At 49.4% G+C, this 23,956-nt stretch overlaps 1 protein-coding gene across 1 annotated transcript; it reads left to right on the plus strand.

Moving 5' to 3' along the window:
* The first annotated feature begins 21,427 nt into the window (after positions 1-21,427).
* On the plus strand, positions 21,428-23,666 carry BTG2 (BTG anti-proliferation factor 2). Its single transcript, XM_065404131.1, has 2 exons — positions 21,428-21,584; positions 23,201-23,666. Exons 1-2 carry the CDS (start codon positions 21,428-21,430, stop codon positions 23,539-23,541), a joined length of 498 nt encoding a protein of 165 aa, XP_065260203.1. The 3' UTR covers positions 23,542-23,666.
* Positions 23,667-23,956: the final 290 nt, after the last annotated feature.

Genomic DNA, 23,956 nt, shown 5'->3' on the forward strand with positions numbered 1-23,956 from the left:
TTAAGAAGTGACAACAAGCACCAAAAGGCGTCTGCCCTCTGTCAGATGGCGGCAGGGAGGCGGTGTGAGTCAGGGAAGGGGAAGAAGCCAGGACCCTCAGGGCTGTGATCATGCCGATGACCTTGCTATACATGAAGAATCAAGGAAAATGATCCAACTCCTACACTTCTTACGGTGGTGGTGATGGTGCTACCACTAGCTGTTAGCAGTGTCGTACCCAGCGGAAAGCTCTGTTCCAGCCCAGCACTCGGTCTAAGCCCCCTTTAGCACATGATGTTTTGATGCCCGGCCCCATTCCAACGGATCATCTCTTTGAGCCTCTGCCAAACTTGCACAATGCATCAGTGGCCTTTAGACTAATCTGCCGAAAGCGTCTAGTCTGTTCCAAAGATCGTTCTTCCTCCTGCTGGCTTCAGGGGCTGGTAACCAAGATACGGGATCATCGGCTCCCTTTCACCCCTATATAACACATGTGTGGGGCAGAACAAGCTGGTTCTTTGACCTCTCTATTCTGGGTGTGCGCTGGACTCCTTAAGGCCTGTTTATCCCTTCCCTGCTGCTGCTTGGTAGTGATTTACCTGGGACACAAGCAGCAAAGTGGCTGGACTCCTCTGGGGCAAGCCGGCTTCTGCTTTGTTACGCAGCCATAAAACTGGAGTAACCCCATGGTAGCCAAGGGAAATAATGTCCAGTATCTCCGATGGCACCTGAATACTAGTGAGAGCCCTGACAGTGGCCTGATGGGGAGGGACATATTTGTATTTGTTACACGGATGCCCACGAGGTACTGAAGCAGGAAGGCTTAGCTGAGCATGTGTATTCCAGAGGCGATAGGCAAGAACCCGGCCATCTGGAGCCATCTGATTCTTTGACCAATTTCGTTGCTTTTCGAGAGCAGCAGGGGAAAGGTGTATATCTACCCAGCCACTCACTTTGTATTCGCCACCCGTGACAACGTCCCGATGCTGTGTGCAAAAACCCTCTCCAGGGCAGCATAGGACGTTCCCAAGAGGAAGAAGCAGGTCTGATGGCCTGTGCGCCCACTCCTGCTTTGACAATGACGGCTATTTTGGCTGGGCATTCAGACAAGGATGAGCAGGGTTTGGAAGAGGGGTGCCATAGACAGAGCACAGAGGGGCTGTGCACTGGAATCAATGCAGTTGCACCAGGAATGCATTTGAACCAATTACCGAGCTGCTGGCCTATCTGAGTCCTGGGAAAGGTGGATGGAGGCCATCAGAATGAAAGCTCTGCCCAGTTCCCTCCAATGAAGTCAAAGTACAGGGACAAAAATGTAAACACAGGGATGGGCAGAGGTATGGAAGGGAATCAGAAGAGGACACTGAGCAAAGAGCCCCAGACAGCCGCTGCTCCAAGAACTGACAGCGGCAGAGGAAAGCTTCCATGCACACATCCAGGCAAAATGGAAAACACCTGTCACAGGGACGCTGCCCCGCCACTCCCAGTCGAGCTTCGACCTCTTTGGGCTGATGAACAGCTGCCTTGGCCACTGCCGGGAGGAGGCTGACATGGAGGTCTCGGATGGGGAAAAGTGCAGCCAGAGCCTCAGCTAGAGGTTCTGGAGGAGATGGAAGAGGAGCTGCAGGCAGGTTTGCACCCGCGTCTCCCTCTCACCATAGATGGGGCAGGCCCTGGCGGTGCCTGTGAACAGTTCCAGTCTTGAATCTGGGCTCATGGCTCGTGCCAAGCATATCACACAGGAGAGAACGTGGCCCACTGGTGTCTAGTTCCTGCAGGAAGAGGGGAGTAGGCCTGCAGGCTCTGACACAATAATTATATTACCAGGAACTTTAGCTGCCTTTCTGTTGCTGGGGTGCTCAGATGGGCACAATACTGTTCAGTGGAGGACTTTTTAACTTCTCCTTGGGCAAAATTATAGTCCACCTCAAAAAGGAACACGTCCACTTGTCCAGCAAAAAGACATCGGAGACTGCAGCCAGTTCCTTGCCTGGTTTGGGTGGCACATATGTTGGGGTTTTGTTTTTAAACATACAAGCTCCCATCTGCTCGGAGAGACCTTTCCAGGCCCCCTATCCAGATTCTAAAGCTGAGCTGCTCAGGTTCGATGAAATCCTACCAGAATGGGGGAAGGAGGGAGTGGAGGAGAAGGGCCTGGGATAGGCACCGAGAGCTTGAATGCTGTAGTTGTATGAAGTGAGCCCATCTCCTCCATCTCGCTGTCCCGAGATAGAAAAAAACACTAGGCTGCATCATGTTCTGTTACACTGGTGTAAATCCGAAGTAGCTCCAGGGAAATTGGTGGAGTTATAAATATTTCCAGCTCCTCAAGCGTTCAAAAATCACATCAACCCCCTCGCCAAAATTATGAGATTTCTTAAAACAACACATTTTGGGTTCTCTTTATTGGCCACTTGGATTTTTTGAATGTTGGGATGCGCTTGGTTCACATTGTCAAGGTTTTGTCCACAACTATGGTGGTCTAGAAATGTGTTTTAAATGAGTGCTGAGAGTCTCATGTAATAACTTGACTCCAGGAGCTGGGGCTTTAAGAAAAACATCAAATATCTGTGATCCAACCCGTCACACACATTGTCAAGGTTTTGTCCACAACTATGGGGGTCTAGAAATGTGTTTTAAATGAGTGCTGAGAGTCTCATGTAATAACTTGACTCCAGGAGCTGGGGCTTTAAGAAAAACATCAAATATTGTGAGGCTTGTGATGAGATCATGAGCTGGCGACACTGAATTTCTCTGCCTTTCTACGGGTGTAACTGAGAGCGGAATCTAAGTCCTCATGTCCAGCTAGCCTTGAGAGGGAGGGAAAAACCAGCCATTTATGGCAGATAAAAATGTGCCAGGCAATGTTTCCTCTGAGCTCTGGAGTGGCTAGGATAAAATACGTGGGCTATTATTAGTTCCTCTTCACCATGGAGAGCACCTGCAGTAGCCCACTTCCTGCGAAAGCTGCTCAGACCAAGAGAGCTCTTGAGAAGGGGGGGATGGCAAACAGACATTTCAGACCCTTTTATGGTTTGTTTACTCCCCCAGTGCCAAACTCCTCCAGCCTCCGCAGATTTCTAGGACCCGTACGTGAGGCAACTCAAAAATGTTGGTTATCCTGGCAGAAGCTGCAGGCCCGAAGCTGAGAACAAAGCAGCCGGGAGTGCTGTCTGTCAGAAACATCTAATAAAACCAGAGTCGACACAGATCACAGAAGTTCAATATGGAAAAGGCCTCACTCAGGGAAACTATCTCCCTTTAATGTGTCAGACACTACACTCATACTTCGCTCAATACTAGCTAAATACTAGCTAAATTCTTTGCTATGATCGGGTGCGTAGGGCTAAATCCAATGGAGCATGGCTGATTTACACCGCCTGAGGACCTGGTGTTTTACTGACCCAAACAATAATACTTGTCTAGCACCTGCTAACCAATGATCTTCATAATGTTTTACAAAGCTTTTGCGAACAGGGGCTGCTAACAGGGAGTTTCTCAAGGGAGTTCTCCAGGTGAAGGAGGAGCAATACAGCACCCTTTTGGGCGGACAGGGGGCTGCAGACGGGAGTTTGACAGAGGGAGGCTTACGATGGTTAGGAAGACCCGCAACACCTGTGCCAGCACTGCTTCTGTCTCCTCCACCTGCGCCTGTAGCCAGACAGAGCGCCTGAGCATGGATGCTTCTACCCAGATCCTGGTGTGGTTTTGCAGAGACTGTAACTTGCAATTTCCACTTACTGATATCCAGGCTGGGGGGGACCATCCAATGTGAAAGGTGCCTGCTGGTGGAATCTCTCAGGCAGCAGGTGGGAGAGCTACAGGAGGAGGTGGCTAGGTTGAGAAACATCCGAATCCACGAGCAATTCCTGGACAGTGTCCATGTGGAGACAGCTGAGGTAGCTGTCCCAGTACACAGGACTGCTGATACACCACTGGTGGAGGAGGAGATGGCTCAGGGTGGACACTGGCAGCTGGTTACTTCTGGCAGCAGGCAGTGCTCCACCCCCTGCTCCGAACCCTCCCGCTGTGGTAATAGGTAACCGTTATGCTCTTCTTGATACAGGAAAAAAGGCATCACCCCCTACAGTAAAGGAGGCGAAGCCTCGTACCCCTAAGGCTGGGAGGTCTGCTGCCACCACTGCGAATAGGAAACGTAGGGTAGTGGTGGTCGGAGACTCTCTGCTGAGGGGGACGGAGGCGCCCATCTGTCGCCCTGACATTTCATCTCGGGAGGTATGCTGCCTGCCGGGAGCCCGTATCCGAGACGTTACGGAGGCATTGTCGAGGATTATCCAGCCCTCTGACTACTACCCCATGCTACTCATCCATGTGGGCACAAATGATACTGCGAGGTGTGACACTGAGCGGATCAAGAGTGACTACAGGGCTCTGGGAGTACGGGTGAAGGAGTTTGGAGCGCAGGTGGTATTCTCTTCGATTCTTCCTGTCAAAGGTAGGGGCCCGGGCAGAGACAGATGCATCATGGAGGTGAATGCCTGGCTGCGAAGATGGTGTCGCCAGGAGGGCTTTGGCTTCCTAGACCACGGGATGCTATTTGAGGAAGGACTGCTAGGCAGAGATGGCGTTCACCTTTCGAGGATGGGAAAGACCCTATTTGGACACAGACTGGCTAACCTAGTGAGGAGGGCTTTAAACTAGGTTCGACGGGGACAGGTGAGCAAAGCCCGCAGGTAAGTGGGGAACATGGAGACCTGGGAGATGGGTTGGAAACGAGAGGGAGTGTGGGCTATATTGGCAGAGAGAAAGGAGGGTCAGGACAAAACTGGGAGGAAAGATCAAACCAGTATCTTAGATGCCTATATACAAATGCGAGAAGTATGGGTAATAAGCAGGAAGAACTGGAAGTGCTAATAAATAAATACAACTATGACATTGTTGGCATCACTGAAACTTGGTGGGATAATACACATGATTGGAATGTTGGTGTGGATGGATACAGCTTGCTCAGGAAGGATAGACAGGGGAAAAAGGGAGGAGGTGTTGCCTTATATATTAAAAATGTACACACTTGGACTGAGGTAGAGATGGATATAGGAGATGGAAGTGTTGAGAGTCTCTGGGTTAGGCTAAAAGGGGTAAAAAACAAGGGTGATGTCATGCTAGGAGTCTACTACAGGCCACCTAACCAGGTGGAAGAGGTGGATGAGGCTTTTTTTAAACAACTAACAAAATCATCCAAAGCCCAAGATTTGGTGGTGATGGGGGACTTCAACTATCCAGATTTATGTTGGGAAAATAACACAGCGGGGCACAGACTATCCAACAAATTCTTGGACTGCATTGCAGACAACTTTTTATTTCAGAAGGTTGAAAAAGCTACTGGGGGGAAGCTGTTCTAGACTTGATTTTAACAAATAGGGAGGAACTCGTTGAGAATTTGAAAGTAGAAGGCAGCTTGGGTGAAAGTGATCATGAAATCATAGAGTTTACAATTCTAAGGAAGGGTAGAAGGGAGAACAGCAAAATAGAGACAATGGATTTCAGGAAGGCGGATTTTGGTAAGCTCAGAGAGCTGATAGGTAAGGTCCCATGGGAATCAAAACTGAGGGGAAAAACAACTGAGGAGAGTTTGACAGAGGGAGAGGGGAGAGATTCCAGAAGACTGGAAAAGGGCAAATATAGTGCCCATCTATAAAAAGGGAAATAAAAACAACCCAGGAAACTACAGACCAGTTAGTTTAACTTCTGTGCCAGGGAAGATAATGGCGCAAGTAATTAAGGAAATCATCCGCAAACACTTGGAAGGTGGTAAGGTGATAGGGAACAGCCAGCATGGATTTGTAAAGAACAAATCATGTCAAACCAATCTGATAGCTTTCTTTGATAGGATAACGAGTCTTGTGGATAAGGGAGAAGCTGTGGATGTGGTATACCTAGACTTTAGTAAGGCATTTGATACGGTCTCGCATGATATTCTTATCGACAAACTAGGCAAATACAATTTAGATGGGGCTACTATAAGGTGGGTGCATAACTGGCTGGATAACCGTACTCAGAGAGTTGTTATTAATGGTTCCCAATCCTGCTGGAAAGGCATAACGAGTGGGGTTCCGCAGGGGTCTGTTTTGGGACCGGCTCTGTTCAATATCTTCATTAACGACTTAGATATTGGCATAGAAAGTACGCTTATTAAGTTTGCGGATGATACCAAACTGGGAGGGATTGCAACTGCTTTGGAGGACAGGGTCATAATTCAAAATGATCTGGACAAATTGGAGAAATGGTCTGAGTTAAACAGGATGAAGTTTAACAAAGACAAATGCAAAGTGCTCCACTTAGGAAGAAAAAATCAGTTTCACACATACAGAATGGGAAGAGACTGTCTAGGAAGGAGTACGGCAGAAAGGGATCTAGGGGTTATAGTGGACCACAAGCTAAATATGAGTCAACAGTGTGATGCTGTTGCAAAAAAAGCAAACATGATTCTGGGATGTATTAACAGGTGTGTTGTGAGCAAGACACGAGAAGTCATTCTTCCGCTCTACTCTGCTCTGGTTAGGCCTCAGCTGGAGTATTGTGTCCAGTTCTGGGCACCGCATTTCAAGAAAGATGTGGAGAAATTGGAAAGGGTCCAGAGAAGAGCAACAAGAATGATTAAAGGTCTTGAGAACATGACCTATGAAGGAAGGCTGAAAGAATTGGGTTTGTTTAGTTTGGAAAAGAGAAGACTGAGAGGGGACATGATAGCAGTTTTCAGGTATCTAAAAGGGTGTCATAAGGAGGAGGGAGAAAACTTGTTCACCTTAGCCTCTAAGGATAGAACAAGAAGCAATGGGCTTAAACTGCAGCAAGGGAGGTCTAGGTTGGACATTAGGAAAAAGTTCCTAACTGTCAGGGTGATTAAACACTGGAATAAATTGCCTAGGGAGGTTGTGGAATCTCCATCTCTGGAGATATTTAAGAGTAGGTTAGATAAATGTCTATCAGGGATGGTCTAGACAGTATTTGGTCCTGGTGACCTCTCGAGGTCCCTTCCAGTCCTAGAATCTATGAATCTATGAATCTATAAGCTGGCTAAGCACTACTAGACTCCATTTAAGAAGGTAATGGCCAGGTGAGTGACGTGCTGAGGTGTCACACTGAGTTGGTGGCAGTCAGGAATAGTTCCCAATGTCTCCTGGCTCCCTGTCTGCTGCTCTAACGCTGCCTCACGATGAATTGGTCGGAGTTGGAGAGGTTTATTTTAAAATGTAATCTCTGGCCCCATAGGTTCTACCCTGCATTCAGTTTTGATCATCTAAGCCAAACTCTCATGGATAATTTTCCTGCTATGTTTTAAACCTTCAGAAATAGCAGGCAAATTGTACGAGCACCTAATTACACATAACTGGAGAGGCGAGTCCACAGAGAAACATACGCACGGCCCTGCATAGGAAACTCCCACACAGGAGAGAACATAACAAAGCAATCCTCTACCTCTCACTTCCATTTCAGCCTCTGAACTACAGGGACGTGGGATGAAAACCCCCACCCCATGCCCTGTGCGCATACTTTTTGGTTCAGCTGGAGCAGCCTGTGACCAGCATGCCGGGTCACCTCACTAGGGACACTCTTGCAGCTGTGTTCCCAGTCTCTACCTCTGCTGACCGGCTACGTAGTTCAAAACATCCCAATGTTCATAGATCTCAGAGCACTTTACCCAAAGAAAGCCACTATCATTATTGCTGTTTTATCAGGAGAAACTGAGGCATCGATGGAGGACATGACTTGCCTGTGGTCAGACACTGGTAGACGGCAGAATCAGGAACAGAATCTAGGTTTCATTAATGCGGTTTAATGCCCTACCCACTGGACTGCTCCACTTGGTCTTGTAACCTAGGAGACAGTTGCCTAAGAGCTGGACTGCACTGTTTGGTACCCACCATCTTCCACTCAGCTACGCCTACTCTTCCAGTGGTGGTTAGGCTAGTCCAAATGCTAGGCCTGTGAAGCCTCGGCCCCAGATGTGACTCAAAGTAGAGAGAAGGGGACACAGACTGATAGCAACACAAACCTGAAGTATCCAAACAGACACGCAAACAACAGCATTCTTCCTTCCTGTGTGAAATATGTCCTCTGCTACAATCTTAGGGTGCAGGCTCGCACAACTAGTTGGCAGATGTCAACCCCCTCAAAAGGTCTGAGCAAAGAGAGAATCTGCCCTGAGGGTCAATGGGCTTAGACTATACTAGGCCCATGGCAGGGAATGAATTCCCAGAGTTGAGGGTCCCGTCCCCGTAAGACCTCCTGCCCCTCGCCAGAGGTCCCAGCTGACTTCACCTGTTATGAAGGCAGACAGGGAGAGAGGCAGCTTTAGCAATCCAGGCCAATGTTTGTACAGCACCTACAAGCAACTGCCTCAGGAAGCAGGGCCGGCTCCAGGGTTTTGGCCCCCACAAGCAGCCAAAAAAAAAAAAAAAAAAAAAAAAAGCCGCGATCGCGATCTGCGGCGGCAATTCGGCGGATGGTCCTTCGCTCCGAACCGGAGTGAGGGACCGTCCGCCGAATACCTGGACGTGCCGCCCCTCTCCGGAGTGGCTGCCCCAAGCACCTGCTTGCCAAGCTGGTGCCTGGAGCCGACCCTGTCAAGAAGCCACCTCTGTGTCGAGAGCAGGGCCGGCTCTGGCTTTTTTGCCGCCCTAGGCAAAAAAGCCCCCCGCCGCCCCCCCACCAGCACGCAGGGGAGGGCGCCGAGCTCGGCTGCGGGCCCACAATCCCCAACCGGCCGGAGCACCGCGGGGAGGGCGGCGAGCCCGGACGGGGCCCCGCTCTCCCCGGCGGCCAGAGCGCCGGGAGCAGGGCGGAGAGCCCGGCCAGGGCCCTCCGCTCTCCCCGACCGGCTGGAGCGCTGGGGGGAGGGCGGCAAGCCCGCTGCGGCTCCGCTCTCCCCGGCGGCCGGAGCGCCGGGAGCAGGGCGGAGAGCCCGGCCAGGGCCCTCCGCTCTCCCCGACCGGCTGGAGCGCTGGGGGGAGGGCGGCGAGCCCGCTGCGGCTCCGCTCTCCCCGGCGGCCGGAGCGCCGCGGGGAGGGCGGCGAGCCCAGTCGCGGCCCCGCTCTCGGGCCGGAGCACCCCGCCGCGCCGCCCCCCTCCAGGCGCCGCCCCAAGCACATGCTTGGCGGGCGGGTGCCTGGAGCCGGCCCTGGTTGAGAGCCCCATGGGGGAGGTCCAGTGACGGATGTCCTGAGCTGCTGGTATGAAGTGGCCTTCTGTTTGTTGAGCAGGACGGGGTGGGGAATTGACGCTGCCAGGGCTCACGGGCACCCACAACTTGCATGGCTGTCACTAGAATGGCTGAGCAATTAGCTGCATTGTTGGGAGCTGCCACCTGGCGTGGCACTGTCCCTTTAAAATTTAAGGCTGGTCAAACAGCACCGATGCATTTCTCCAGCGGGTGCTGCGACATTAGCAATAAGGGCTGCATCAGGCCAGCAGGCAGAGTTGTAGGAAAGATTTTAAGTATGCTGAGAGGCCAGCGTTACATGCTGTGGCTGTAGTTTGTGATGTAGCAGCCTGGCCCCAGCTTGCATTCCTGAGCCCCTGGTCACACCAAGCAGGGGAAGAATGGGCTAGTGGTTAGAGCACCAGCCTGAGCTCTGGGACAGTCGGAGTTCAATTGCTGCTCTTCCCCAATCACACTGTGTGACCCTTGGGCAAGTCCCACGGTCTGTCTGTACTCAGTTCCCCATCAGTGCAATGGGGATAATAGCCTGGCCCTGCTTCACAGGGGTGATGTGAAGATACATCGTAGATGGTGATGTGCTCAGATGCTGTCGTGATGGGGCTCATAAAAGTACCTCAGATCAATCCCTCCAGAAACCCAGCCCCTGTGGTTCTGGTTCTCATCATACGGGTGCAATTCACTTGTTTTCCCACTCTCAATCGGTCTCATTCAGCAAGGCCAAGTGGCGTGCCCTGGGCAAATCACTCCTTAGTCAGAAGAACGCAAATGTGCCTTGTTCCCAGTCCTGGGCTCAGAGGACTAGACCACGCCCCTTTGGTGAGCATGCGTAAGGGCCTCCTAATCCTTATAAATGAAGTGCTTAGTCAGAGGGGTTCATGGTGCAAAATCAGGGCAGGGCTGGCGGTGCCTGGAAACAGGGTGGGTTCTGGTCCAGCACAGGAGGTCTCTCAGTCTGTGCCCCGGGCATCTCCATTTTCTCCCCGAGGCCGCCACTGACATCTCAGATTCGGCAACCTGGACTCCTCTTTCCCAGCTGCGATGAGGGCTTCCTGACAAAGCAGCTGAGCGGTAACAGCCTTCGGGCAGCCTCAGCCAAGACCCGTCACAGGAAGGGGAAAGTTTCTCCAAAACATCCGTTCTTTTATAAAGCGAAAGTGCAGCAGAGCCAGTGGCTGCCAAAGGCTTTTGGACCAAGCCTGGCTCTTTCCAGATTCCTGCCTCGGAATTTAAGAGCGTGTTCCTCGCATTCCTCCGGAACAGTCACGTCCCGCCTGGGGAACGTGAGTCAGGGGGAGCCTTGTCAGGAACAACACGAATGTCACCGCAGCCAAACAAACGCAAAGGAGCCACATACCCACGTGCAACCAGCTCTTGGGAGCTGTTGTATCGATTGTAACAACCTCCCTCCCAGCTGCTACCTGCTCCCCATCTTCTTAGTGCTGCCTTTGCCTTCAGCCCAGATAGGGTTCCTCCCGCACCTCAGAAAGAAACGCACCTCTAGTCTGGGTTCCTTAGCTCTCTCCCCAAAGCTCATGAGCCAGGGTATTGTTCGTTGTCTGCTCACCAGTAGTGGCATGTTTCATAGAGTTTAAGGTCAGAAAGGACCACCAGATCATCTGTCTGACCTGTATATCACAGGCCCTAAACACAACCCAGCCACCTCCACACCATGCCCAGCAACCAGAATTAGAGCGAAATATTGCAGCTCAGAAGGTTTTGCTCACAGGGACAAATCTTTCTGTGTGGGGCAGGGTGGTGGAAATCATCAGTGCCATTACTGCTGGGTGGGGTGGTGGTGGGGATGTAACCGGACTCTAAGGGGTATGCATGGAACTGCAGATTGGCAAACAGTGCATTGACTTCTACCCAGGCTTGCAGTGGCGCTGGGACAGTTTTTGGAGCGGGGGTGCTGAGCTGCACCCCTTGTACCCCTGTCCGCGCTCCTCACCGCCCCCTAGAGCTGGGGCCGGGAGCAGGGCCGTGGCTCTGGGAAGGGGGGATGTGGACAGGGGTAAGGCGGTCGAGGCTGAGACCACAGCTAGGGGCAGGTGCGGAGCCCCAGGTGTAGGGCCAGCGGCTGGAACCCCGTATGTGGGGCTGGCGGCGGACCCCTCGGGCCAGGGCTGGCGGCCCGGCAGAACTCCGGGGCTGGCAACCAGGTGGGATCCCGGGGCTGGCAGCGGATCTTCTGGGACCAGCGGCCAAGCGGGACCCCAGCCTGTGGCTGAGCAGGACCCAGGGCCGGCAGCAGAGCCCTTGGGCAGCAGCGGGGCCAGTGGCCGGGACCCTGGGTGGCAGGGGCGCAGGGCCGGCGGCCAGGACACTGGGCACAAAACCTGGGGGTGCTGCAGCACCCCCACACCCAGGGGCGGCTCCAGGCACCAGCGCAGCAAGCGAGTGCCTGGGGCGGCAAGCTGCAGGGGGCGGCCTCTCAGTCACTGTGAGGGCGGCAGTGAGGCCGCCTTCGGTGGCATGCCTGCGGGAGGTCCGCCGGTCCCGCGGATTCGGTGGCAATTCAGCAGTGAGGATGCCGATGGCGTGGCACCGGCGGACCTCCCACAAGCATGCTGCCGAATCAGCATGACCAGCAGACCGACCGCAGGCGTGCTGCCGAAAGCCGCCTGACTGCCGTGCTTGGGGCGGCAAAAAACATAGAGCCGCCCCAGCTCACACCCCTACTTCCCGTGCCTCTGTGAGCTTGGGAGATTTGCGGATGACACTGAGGGCCTTGCAGATAGCATCAGATACACACAGCTGAACAACGTGAAGACAACTTTTATATTCATCACTTGAGCTCTGCACTGGGAGGGTGTTCACGGTTGTTGAGGAAGTCCTGTGGGGGTGGGGAGGAAAAGAGGGTGTAGACGCATGCCAAGTTGTTCCCTTTCTTCCCCTGCAAGACTCGAAACTATCTGGAGGATTCTGGGTTCTGTATTTTTCAGGGAGTTCATCTTGTTCCCTCAAATCAATTCCCCCCTAACATAAACTAAACCGACCGTGTTTGTAAGGAAGCCTCTCAAACAGATTTCTTCAGCTGGAGGATGAGGCTTTGATCCTGCTGTCCTTACTCATGTGAGCCATCTCTACCCTCACGAGTAATTCTATTGACTCCTTCAAAGTGCTGCAGAATTGGGCGCTGAGATATAGCAAACAAATCAAATGCCTTCCTCAAACATTCCTGAGCAAGCTGTGTCCATTTTAACCTAGTGGTGCTCTCCTAGGAGGTACAAATTTTCTCTGTTCAGAGGGGAGACGTTTAACCCCTTCTCTGGCAAAGTATCATCTGTTTATGGGAACATATTGTCCCGCAGCAAGCTACAGGGGAGTGGGGGTAGGGATGAAACACAGGGAAAGGTCTGGAGCAGGCTGTTCTGCTCCTGTGTATGATCCAGCAGCTGGCAGGGCAAGCCGTGTTTAACTTGAACATGTTTCACTTCCAAACTTGCCCTTTCCCTGATAACTCCTGTAACAAGCTCCTGGGCTTCAGTTAAGTGAGACTGGAGCAACGTGCAGAATTGAGCAATAGAACAAGTCCTTGGAGATGTCCCAAGGTTTTGAAAATTGAAAATGGTTCAAAGTTCCCCCTCTCTCCCCTCCCACCTCCATCCCGCCCCGCACACACTCTGAGATGACAGACTAAACACCCTTCTCACTCCACTTCTAATACGGATAATATAATGCCCTCAGAAACAACACTGATGTACTAGCTTGTGCTGAAATGCACGTTCAGTCCTTAATGATGAAGCTGGTTTGAGGTGCTTTGTTAGTAATAGAGAGGGGTCCAAACTGAAAGCTTGGATCCAAACTCTGTGCAGATTCAGAACCCAAATCCAGACGTTTTTGCCAATAGCCCCTATCTTTACAGTGAGCCAATCACAGCCCATGTTCCAAATACCCTGCACTCGGGGTTGAGTTCCGAATCCAAAGCTGTATGTTTTTTTCACCCTGGCCCGTTTCTGATTTATACAGCGCCCCAACTGTTTGTGGGGCTCTGCCATGGGTAGAATCTGCTAAAAGTGGACAAAAACCGCCATTGCTTTCCCTCCAAGAGCTTCCAATCCAACGGTGCGAATGGCGTCAGTGAGGAAAACCAGGGGGATGTGTCACACGCTATGGCTGTTAGGTTTAATGGTTCTGTTCTTCCCCACAGCTGGGTTGCTGTGGGTCAGCCCACACAAGCCATTTTGCTAAGAGAGCAGTTGCTGCTAGAGGGGTTTAGTCTGATTGATCCCCCAGGCCTTCCTGCGTCGCTCCTATCTGGCTAATAAAACACCAACTCTGTGTCTGCTGCTGCCTTCCAGCTGTATTTTTGTGTTCGCTATTAATGAGGCGGGAGCTAATGCAGAGTATTGGCCGGACCGAAGTTCACATACAATAGAAGGCGCCGATTGCAGGGCAGGAGGAATCCAAGCAGCAACCCTTGCCCCACCCTCCTCACCCAGGTGCAAAGAATTCCAGGGCAGTGCCCGGCAGGGTGAGGAGCACTTGGGAATAGTCTCAGGGCCTCTTTCCAAGTCCACCCGCCCCCTCTGGTACTAGAAGAATCTCTTTCTAAATTTGGGATTAACCCTCTGGTCACACCCAGGTTTGGATGCCAGAGTGTTGTTCCGTCTGTGCGGTGATTCACTCTCCGCAGGGTGTTGGGAGGTTCATCCTGCACTCTCAGCGGTGAGGGGCAGAGCCCGTTTGTTCTTGGGGCTCTCGTCTCCTCTCCCTGACGTTTGTCCATCTGTCACCATGGTCTCTGATCTAGGGGTAGATTCTCCCCCCACGCATACACTGCTCCAGCAGCATACGGGGGGCAAGTAAAGCCCCCACAATGGGTGGGGGAAGACCTCTGACAGCATAGGAACAGCATAGCAGCCATCGCAAGCCCTGACATCAGGGGCAGGACAAGATGGGGGTGGGTTAGGGGAGGAGACCCACAGCACATGGTGCTATTAGGATTCTGGCCTGGGCCAAGCTGTCATAAGTTAAACCAGCCGTGGGTGGTTTCAAGCCCTGGAGCAGCCCAGAACTCGGAGGTTTTAAGGCCGCTTCTGCTCTCGTCTTCCCTGGGCTGCCCCTTGTGCATTGAATCTCCTGGAGGTGCAGCACAGGCTCGGACTCTCAGACAGCAGCTGATCCCATGATCCTGCATTAAATATCCCACTTGCCCTTTTTTCCCATGCATGGCGTCCCCTCCCCATAAGTATCAGATTTCGTACGGCTCCAAGAGCCAGGTCCCCTAGAATCCAATATGAAGAGCTCTACTCGCTGGCTCTTTGGGTGTGCAGGGTCTCAGTGGCCCCTATGGATTGTTCATCTTCTACTCGAAGCAATTCGTCGCAGGCCTTAAAGAAAAGATGGCATTAAAATGTGTCCCGCTCAGGAGTCACCCTATTCCAATCAGGGTGTCAGACAGTTCTGAGCTGGTTGGTAAATTCGCTCAACTGCGCTACAGTGACTCCTGCTATTCTATTCTTCACTGACAATTGAGTTGCTATGGTGCTGAGCGACATGTTATTCCACATTAATACTCTGAATCCTGCAGCAATGTTTATTGCTGGTGTTCTGCTTTGGCAGCTTCTGTCGCACTGGTGTCCTCTGGCCACGTTCCAGATCGGGGGAGGTAGTTACATTCTAACCACCTACAAATTCCCCTCCTGTAGTTTCAGTTGGAGGCGTTCTTCTTCTTCTTTTTTTTCTTAACTTCTCTTTTTCTAAGAAAAGAACAACCTTTAGGTAGCCTGGCTTTGTTTCAGGGAAGTGTGAAGTGGTTCCTATATATAGCGTTCGGCCATCCCTTAGAAGGAAAGGTGCCATCAGTCAGTATATAAACAAGAGATGGACGTGAGTGGGAAGGTTTGGATTCAGACTCTGAACTCTTACAAAATTGAAGGGCGTTCTGCTTCAGCCCATTTTAAAGCTGGGTTGAAATAATGGGGCAGTGTTATTCTGTGGATAGGGACCTGTCCTACGAGTCAGGAGATCTAGGTTCTGTTCCTAGTGCTGCTGTGAGACTTTGGACAAGCCACTTCACTGCTGTGTGCCTCAGTTTCCCCTCCCACCTGTTCTCTGCCTTTTCTATTGAGACTGTAAACTCTTTAGGACAGGGACTGCCTTTATAATGCCTAGCACAATGGGACCCTGATCCTGGCACCGCTGTCATACTAATAATGACAAAGTTGGGTACTGGATCCAAATGTCCCCCAATTTTTTGTGGGGGGTGGGTAGGTAGGGGAAATCGGAGCTTGTGCTCTAGTTGGAGTTGCCACTAATATTTATTTATTAGGGGACTTTTCAACAGAAAGAGGAAAGGAGCAGGCCAGCTGACGTGGCAAGCCTCAGTATGACTGTAATAAGGTAGAGTTGCCTGGGGGACTGCTGGCCTTTTGCATGTGTCTGTGTTTTGAAACGTGCTGTTTATCTTGCTTGCAGGAGGCTGGGACCATGGGAAGATGTTTTTGAGAGCAAGATATTGATTTGCAGAGATTGTCAAGCATGATGGTGAAATAGTGTTGAGGAGCATGGCTTGTTGAATTGCTCTCTGCTTCACCTATCTCCCCAGCGCTTCCTTTCTCTCTCTGCTCCCCTGGCCCTCCCTCTGTTCCATCCAGTGCTACATCCAGCTCTCTCCTGCTAATTCTTGCTTGCTTCTCTTCTGTTAGAGAAAGGCCTCCACCAGGACTCTGGATCTGAACACCCCTCATCTCCTGAGTCATTAATCTAGGTCCAGGCTTTGCAGCTAGCTGCTTTCTCTATAATGGGCTGAACTAAAACCCCACATCTGAAAAACCCCAAACTCAGGGATGTTTGGCTCTGGATCCAAATTTTGCTGCTTAGGCTGATCTCTGGTTTGTTTCTGCCCATGCCACCTCCTTGGGTTTTGCTCTGCAATGCGAATCACTGACACAAGCAAGGTGGGGTGGGGGGAGCTGCATTCTATAAAGAGGATGTGGAAAAACTTTAACCAGATGCGAGGAACAGGAAACCAGCTCCGAAATAGATAGTGAGATCACCAGCTCACCTTCTCTGGCAAGATTTCTGCATGGGGGTGTTTCTGCCTGGGCTTGTTCTCCTACTGGCAGTGTCACTCTTTGAACACCCAGCTTTTTCTAAGATAAGTTACTGTAAAGAGGTGAGGGAGAGCAGCATCAGCACATGGGACCTGATTTTTCACTCACAATTCTTTCTCCCTGAAGTTAGCTGGAGTTGTGGGATGCTCAACATCTTTGAAAATCAGGCCAGAAGTCTTAAGGAAATTAGAAGAAAATTCATTCAGTTCCCCATCACCACCACTGTTCCACTGAGTACAGTAAGAAGGTGATGTCAATTGCTTAAAGTATCTCCGCATAGACCCTCATTCACGAAAAGTCAGGTATGTTTTACAAAGGGAAAAATTCCCTGTGCTAAGAAAAGTGGAGTTCAGAGGGGCAACCCTGGGAAGTTGCTCCCCTGGGAATGTTGTTTGCACTACAAAAACAACCGTGTCCAAACACAGTTGTGAAATATGGCTGTCACCCAACTGTATATAAATGCATTCTTGCCTGGGTGGTGTAATCATGTTTTAAGGGCCTGTATTCCAAGTCTAACTGTGCCGGTGCTGTGCCTAGAAATACATGTTCTAAAATGTCTTATCCACACCACAAACTCTGTGATGGAATCATGTTCCGAAATCATTGCAGCCTAAGTAAACCAACAGCACAAAGGACCCGCTTTTCAGAAAGAGCTTCTATTTAGGCACCAGAGCCAGCGGCTAGATCTTCAGAGGAGCTCAGCACATTGGATGCATGGTGCGTTCTGAACTCTTGGAAAACATGGCCACAAGGGTCACAGTGGGAGCTACGGGGAGGCCGAGTACTTGAAAATCTGGCCCTAGCTGCTAGATAACGATATGCTTTGTTTTCCATCCCCACTATTTTCCTTGCCTTTATCACAGTTAGGTGACAGCTATGATGTTTCACAACCATGTGCTTTTAAAAGAGGTTTTATGTTTGCAGCATAGGCAGAGCTTTGTTGTGACCTCTGTCTCTGGTGTTCAGAATCTCAACTGGCTCATTACCTACAGCTGTGTTTAAACATAATGGTCTTGCCCACCTAGGTCCCCCCCACACCCAGAAATGTGCATTGATTTGTCCTTATCGTTGGCAGCCAACAAGTTGCTGCTGGTATTATAACCATCATGGACAGACCAGTTCTGAGCAGGCCTAAACACTAGGGCTTGAAGTAGGCCAGATTGTCTGGGGCAGATAAAAATGAGATAAGGTCTGTTTCCAAGCAACAATAGTACAGAAGATTATGTGCTGATACAAAGTGACAACATAATACATGGTGGGTTGCTGTCCCTTTAAAGAACTATGGAAAAAGTGTATTTGATTTCCTTTACATGTAGGTGGTCAGCCTGTGTAGGTACCTTGGCCTGTTGAGGCTGGGCTTTGACTGTGGTTTGAAAACCAATTGTTAATCTTTATTTAAACATGGTTCCAGCAAAACTGGTTTGAAATCTGATTTGACTGGCTGGGATAAGCAGAGCCACACACTGTCTGAAAACACAAGTCTGAACTTGTTTCCTGCCAGACTGGTTTTAAATCTAGTTTGACTAATTGATGTGTACAAACCCCGTTTTAAAAAATGTATTTATTAAATAACCTAACCCATTTTCCAGCCAAACCCACATCTGAAACTGGTTTAGCTGGAATGGTTTTGAAACCAAATTAAAACTTCTGATTTCAATTATTATTTTAAAATAATGTCATTTTTGCTGTACGTTTGGCAAACATGTAGGACACTGCCCTGAACAGGTTACAATCTAAGGTGAGCATCCTGAAACTGGGTCAGAGGGGGGGCCAGACTCCTGTTCCCACACAGATTCCCATTGGTATCAGTGGGAATTTGCGTTGGTGTTAGGGTTCGTGTGCCACTGGAGTATAGACTCTTCCTAAATCAATGGAAGGAGTTTCTCTGCTGATTGTAGGTAATTCACCTGGCGGTAGCTAGGTCAACAGAAGAATCCTTCCAGCAATTTAGCGGTGGCTCGACTGGAGAAAAAAGTTGACCTAACTATGGTGTTGAGGGTGCAAAATATTTCACTGCCCTGAGTGATGCAGCTAGAGTGACCTATATTTTAGGTGTTGATCAGGCCTTAGTTAGATAAGGCCAACCCACAAGGTGACACACTGGACAATAGCATGTGCCTGAGACGGTGCAGGAGTATTGCTGATGAGAGAGGCAGGAAGGTTGTTGGAAGAGCTGAGGATTAAGGAGGGATATAGCAGAGAAGGTTTAGCAGGTCTGAACTGAGAAACGGTGTCATCACATAGTTTGGCTAGTTGGTGAGGAAGCGGGAGGACAAAAACCAAAACTTGTCCACCATGATCAGGGAAACAGTTGTAAGACCACTGTTAGCACCAACTTTATTAAAACATACATTTGTCACTAGCACAGTTCTGATCCCACGGTGGGTTGAGTTTTGAGTGCAAGACCTATTGCTCTTCCCATGGTAAAGAGCAACGGAGCCCAGCACTGAAGACAGCTAATGGTGAAGACACCATCAAGATAGCTTTCAATGTTTTTGAACACCACAAATACCACAGAGAAAAGTCCTTATCTAAAATGTGGGTTTTAAATATTTCCTTTCTCCCAACCTTTGTCTTTTTTTGTCTAGTTACTTTGTAAACTGTGCAGCAGGAACTGTCTTGCAGGGCTGGTCTACACTAGAAAAGTTACATTAGTAAAATGATGCCAGTTAGGAATATGATTTTTTTTATCTAATATATTTATACCAGTATAAGCCCTAGTGGGATTGCAGTTATATTGGTATAAAGGTGCCTTATACTGGTATAGCTTATTTTGCTTTCCAAACTGGAATAAACTATAGGCACTTTTTATATTGATATAACTACGTCCACTTGGGGGATAGGAGGGAGGGAGGGAGGAGAGAGAACGTTGCTGCTTTAACTACACCAATATAGTTAAAGCAGCAAAACTCTCTAGTATAGGTGTGCCCTTACATTGTGTGGGTGTTAGGCTATACAGTCACAAAGGGGGTCCTGAACCTGATCCTCGTGGGGGCCTCTAGGCATTGCAGTACTATAAATAACCTCATCCCGCGCTATCCTTACTCCTATCTCACTTGCATCCATGTGCTTCTCTAAGCGTCACTGATTAAAAAAAATAGTCCTTTAAATGACTTTAATCTCTTGGTTTATTTCAAAGCCTACAAGGACAAATCTGGTTTGTAGCAAGAGATTTGCCTGATTCCTTGTACCCACTGATGAATGCAATGGCAGATGGGTGGGGGAGGGTAGGACGCTGCTATTACTTTGTTCCACCTTCAGGCTAGCTTGACACTCAATTGGGTTAACACTGATAATTTTTACAAGGATCCCAAAGCTTTCTGAAGCTAGGGCAAGCACCAAACTTGGGTTTGTACAAAACTACAGGAGATCAATTTTTTAAAATAAACTTGTTCTAAACAGAAACAAGATTTTAAAATGTTCCCCCCATCCTGATTTGTTGTGTGAATGTTGCTGTGTGCTGTTTAATTATCGTAGTGTTACACTTCAGAAATGGCTGCATTTCAGTGGCAGGCAAAGAACATATCTCCTGATCCTATAATGGTCTGATTCCACATGAACACACACACATTCTGCAGTGGAGGCCTCATGCAGATCTGATTGCATAGAAAATCTGTTGTTTTTTTTACATCAATTTTAACAAGAAAAATATAAAAACACTTTTGAATTGCCCCACCTGGTGCCTCAAATCCTCTCTGCTGAGAATGCCAATACGAGGTGTTAGGGATAATAATGTCTGATGTGATACTTACACACAAGGAACTTGACTCAATGGAGTATTTACTCTGGAGCCTTTGAAATAGCAGTCAATTTGTTAACTCTCAGTGGCTGATCAAAGCAGGCAACGAAGGAGAGAAGGCCTGAAGTTGTATTAGGTTGCGTTCCTAAAAAAAATGAAACCCCAAATAACTTGTCACGGTTGAAAATGTTGGATTTAATATTATTCTTAATGCAAGTTTAGATTCTGGAGCAGTCATTGGGGAAAAGACCAACTCTTCACATATGCCAGCCCAATCCACCCATAGTGCATAACACCAGGTACCTCACAGGGATGTCTGAGAAGCTTAGTTGAATGAAGAATATTTGTTAAATGCTCTGAGACCCGCCCAGAAAACGCTGCTTTTGCCCAAGCTGTGTATCACAGCCATCTCTGTAACATCTAAATGCCTTTCCCCATGGAGAGGATTATCATTTATTTAAATGTATGCAAATACTAAAAAGCACCTCTGTCCATATGCTCCTGGCATCCTTTGACATTAGTTGAAAATTAATAAGCACAGTTCAGGAGTCCAGAGCAAAATAATCCACTACCAGCAAGTCCAACAACTCAGAAAAAAAGCCTTTAGAGTTGCTAATACAGAAGACTGGGAGTCAATTTCATATAATGGGACCTTGTATAAAGCAGTGATTCTCAACCAGGGGTACACATACCCCTGGGGGAACACAGAGGTCTTCTGGAGGTAAAGCAACTCATCTAGATAGTTGCCTAGTTTTACAACAGGCTACATAAAAAGCCCTACATAAAAAATACAAACTAAAATTTCATACAAACAATGACTTGTTTATCCTGTTCTGTATACTATACACACTGAAATGTAAGTACAATATTTATATTCCAACTGATTTATTTTGTCATTATAGGGTCAAAAGAGAACGCCAGCAATGTTGCAGTACTAGTGTGCTGTGGCACTTTTGTTTTATGTCTGGTTTTGAAGTGTAACTTGGGGGTACACAAGACAAATCGGACTGCTGGAAGGGGTGCAGTCGTCTGGAAAGGGTGAGAGCCGCTAGTATAACTATAAAGGGCTTAATAACAATGCAAACGCCAGCGGGGTGACGCTGCGGTGCCAAGGCATTCCACGTGCCATTCTTTTCCCTTCTCCTGCAGCCCCCCTACCAGGACAGACCCTAAAAATAGCCCCCCTGGAGCTCCCCCATCCCAGCTGCTCTCGCAGAGAGCCTGACTTTCCCAGCACCCACGTCACTCCTTCCACCCTGCTGAGGTCACACCATATTAGCATAGCAAAGCAGAGCCCCAGCCAATCAGAGGCCTGGCAGCTGCTGACGCCTGTCGGGGAAGGGGTATAAAGGATCCGGCTTCGCTGCTTCCCCTCTAAAATCAGCCCAGAGCCCGAGAGCGGCCGGTGAATTGCTCCACTCCTACACCAGAGCCTTAAAGGGGCCGCGCCGCCCTCAGAACCCAACCATGAGCCAACGCTGGAGCGGAGTCAGCAGCCGGGCGGACATGGTGCCCGAGATCGCCGCCGCCGTGGGCTTCGTGTCCAGCCTGCTCCGGACCCGGGGCTGTGTCAGCGAGCATCAGCTGCAGGTCTTCAGCGGGGCCCTGCAGGGGGCGCTCACAGGTGAGGTGGGGGGGAGGATACACGCATGTTGCACCCCTAGAGAGAGTGAGGGGCACCCCATTGGGTGCTTGGGGCTCCCCCTCTTGTGTGCTTGGGGCTCCCCCTCTTGTGCCCTATTGTGTGTGTGTGTGTGGGGGGGGGACCTTGTACCCTAGTGGGGTGGGGGCTTATCCACCATATCTCCAACCTTTAGGGCCCCATTCTCCCTGGTTTCAGAGTGGTAGCCGTGTTAGTCTGTATCAGCAAAAAGAACAGGAGTACTTGTGGCACCTTAGAGACTAACAAATTTATTTGAGCATAAGCTTTTGTGGGTGTTCATTCTGTGCCACGTAAGCTTACAGTGCGGTTGGAATTGAATGGCCATTTGCTTCTTCACACCCCTCCCTTACCCCCCTTTCAGCCTGTGTAAAGGTGTAACAGTACAGGGATTACTGCTGCTACCTCTTTTTGAGAGAAATTAATGAGTGTCCTAACCCGGAACAGTTAAACTCATCTGTTACATGGGTGTCGTCACCTCGGCACAAATACAGTTCTTAACACAAAGCACAGTCCTTCTCCCCACCATCTGTGTCTCTATAACACAAGAAACTTCTTTGGTTGGGAGGGGGGGAAGCTGCATCCTTACATCAGGAGAAGGCAGGTCTGGAAGTGGCTCCTTGCTTTGCTGGGACTGGGGTAAGGGGATCAGATGGAAACAGGCTCTTGATCTTTCTGCTGCTGGGAGTTGGAGCCCCTTTGTTTCAGCCACTGGGGTCTAGCATCTTGTTTAGTTATATTGGGTTTGCTCTGAAGTCCGCTGTAGTAAACTGAAAGGGACCCTTTGATTTGAGTGGGCTTTGGATCAGGCCAACTTTGTGGGGAGGGGAGACATTTCCTCACTTTGCTCTGGGCTATGAGACATTAGGGCTCAGCTTTATTTCCAGTTGAACATCGATGTGTCTTCAACTTGTTGCTAACCACCCCCTATAGAAGTTTGTTCCCCTCTAGTCTTTGTTGCACACTGCTGATGTTGGATTAGATGATATCTCCTGGAGAAAGACATATGGGTTTGTGTTTATTATCCTGACATGGGAGCTGGCTTTGGGGTTTATCAAAACTAAATTCATGACACTACTTGTGGAGGAACCAGGAAAACAAACAAACAAACAAAAACCAAAGGAAAAAACCAAACCCTAAACATTGCTCATGTACCCTGGTGTTTGAGTTTGGTAATGCTGCCCCAGCCCTACCAAGCCAAAGCTTTGCATGCATATGGACTGGCCTCCAAGGCAGGCAGTTGCTGTACTGCCACACAATCACAAATCAGGAGATGGAAAATATCTGCTGGGTCCTGTTTCGTGTAGTCAGTCGTAGTTTCATTCCCTATAGTATTAGAGCAGACTGACAGGATTGGTATAGTTAAGGTTAAAATAAGCTCATTCTACTGATACCTGGAGAATCCTAGCTCTAAATGTAAGAGCAAACAGCTCATGTGTAAACATGTGAGGTACTTAAGATGGGCCTCCATGTTTTTTGGGGAGACTATTTTATAGGAAGGGTGTTCTGCAAGTGCTTGTTATCCAGCTAGCTCCAGCAGGGTGTGCATGTCCACTTAGAAATTTCTTCTCTTCTTACAGAGCATTACAAACATCATTGGTTTCCCGAGAAACCCTTCAAAGGTTCTGGGTATCGCTGCATCCGAATCAATCACAAAATGGACCCCATTATCAGCAAAGCAGCTAGCCAGATCGGACTCAACCTCCAGCAGCTCTATCAGCTCCTGCCCAGTGAACTCACGCTCTGGGTGGACCCGTATGAGGTGTCTTACCGGATCGGTGAAGATGGCTCCATCTGTGTTTTGTATGAAGCAGCAGCGGCAACACCTGTGAGCTCCTATGGGATGCTCACGTGTAAAAACCAGATGATGTTGGGTCGTACGAGCCCTTCCAAAAACTACATGATGACTGTCTCCAGCTAAATGCTCCTATTGTTCTTACACCGCTAAGACATGGGCTACTGTATACCTCACTGGAGGATCTATTTTTAAATGAAGAGCTATTTATATTTTTTAAAAAAAGCAAGAAAATCCCAAATGAAATTTAAATATCAGACACTGCTCTGTAGCGAAGCAGTGTTAGGTGCCTTTTTTCTTTTTTAAAGCTGTTGCAAGCTTATGAGTTTTTATTATGAAGCCAATATCTACCTAGTTAGTGTTGAATGACAATTTGGGCGGGCGGGCTTGGCTGTCTGGGCAGCTTGGGGTGGAGGAGCCGAAGGGGGTAGGGGGAAATACAGCATTTCTAAAGAGTATTTTTAACTATGGCGTAAGCGCTGAGCAACTGTGAATGAAAAGGCTAGAATACCTAGCGAGTGGGGCTTTTAAAGATAGTTGA

The sequence above is a fragment of the Emys orbicularis genome, chromosome 4 (assembly GCF_028017835.1).
Source record: "Emys orbicularis isolate rEmyOrb1 chromosome 4, rEmyOrb1.hap1, whole genome shotgun sequence".
Lineage (NCBI taxonomy): Eukaryota > Metazoa > Chordata > Testudines > Emydidae > Emys > Emys orbicularis.

Coding starts and splice junctions, on each gene's coding strand:
- BTG2 (XM_065404131.1), top strand. CDS start 21,428: ATGAGCCAACGCTGGAGCGGAGTCAGCAGCCGGGCGGACATGGTGCCC. Junction 21,585..23,200: donor CCTGCAGGGGGCGCTCACAG/GTGAGGTGGGGG, acceptor CTCTTCTTACAG/AGCATTACAAACATCATTGG.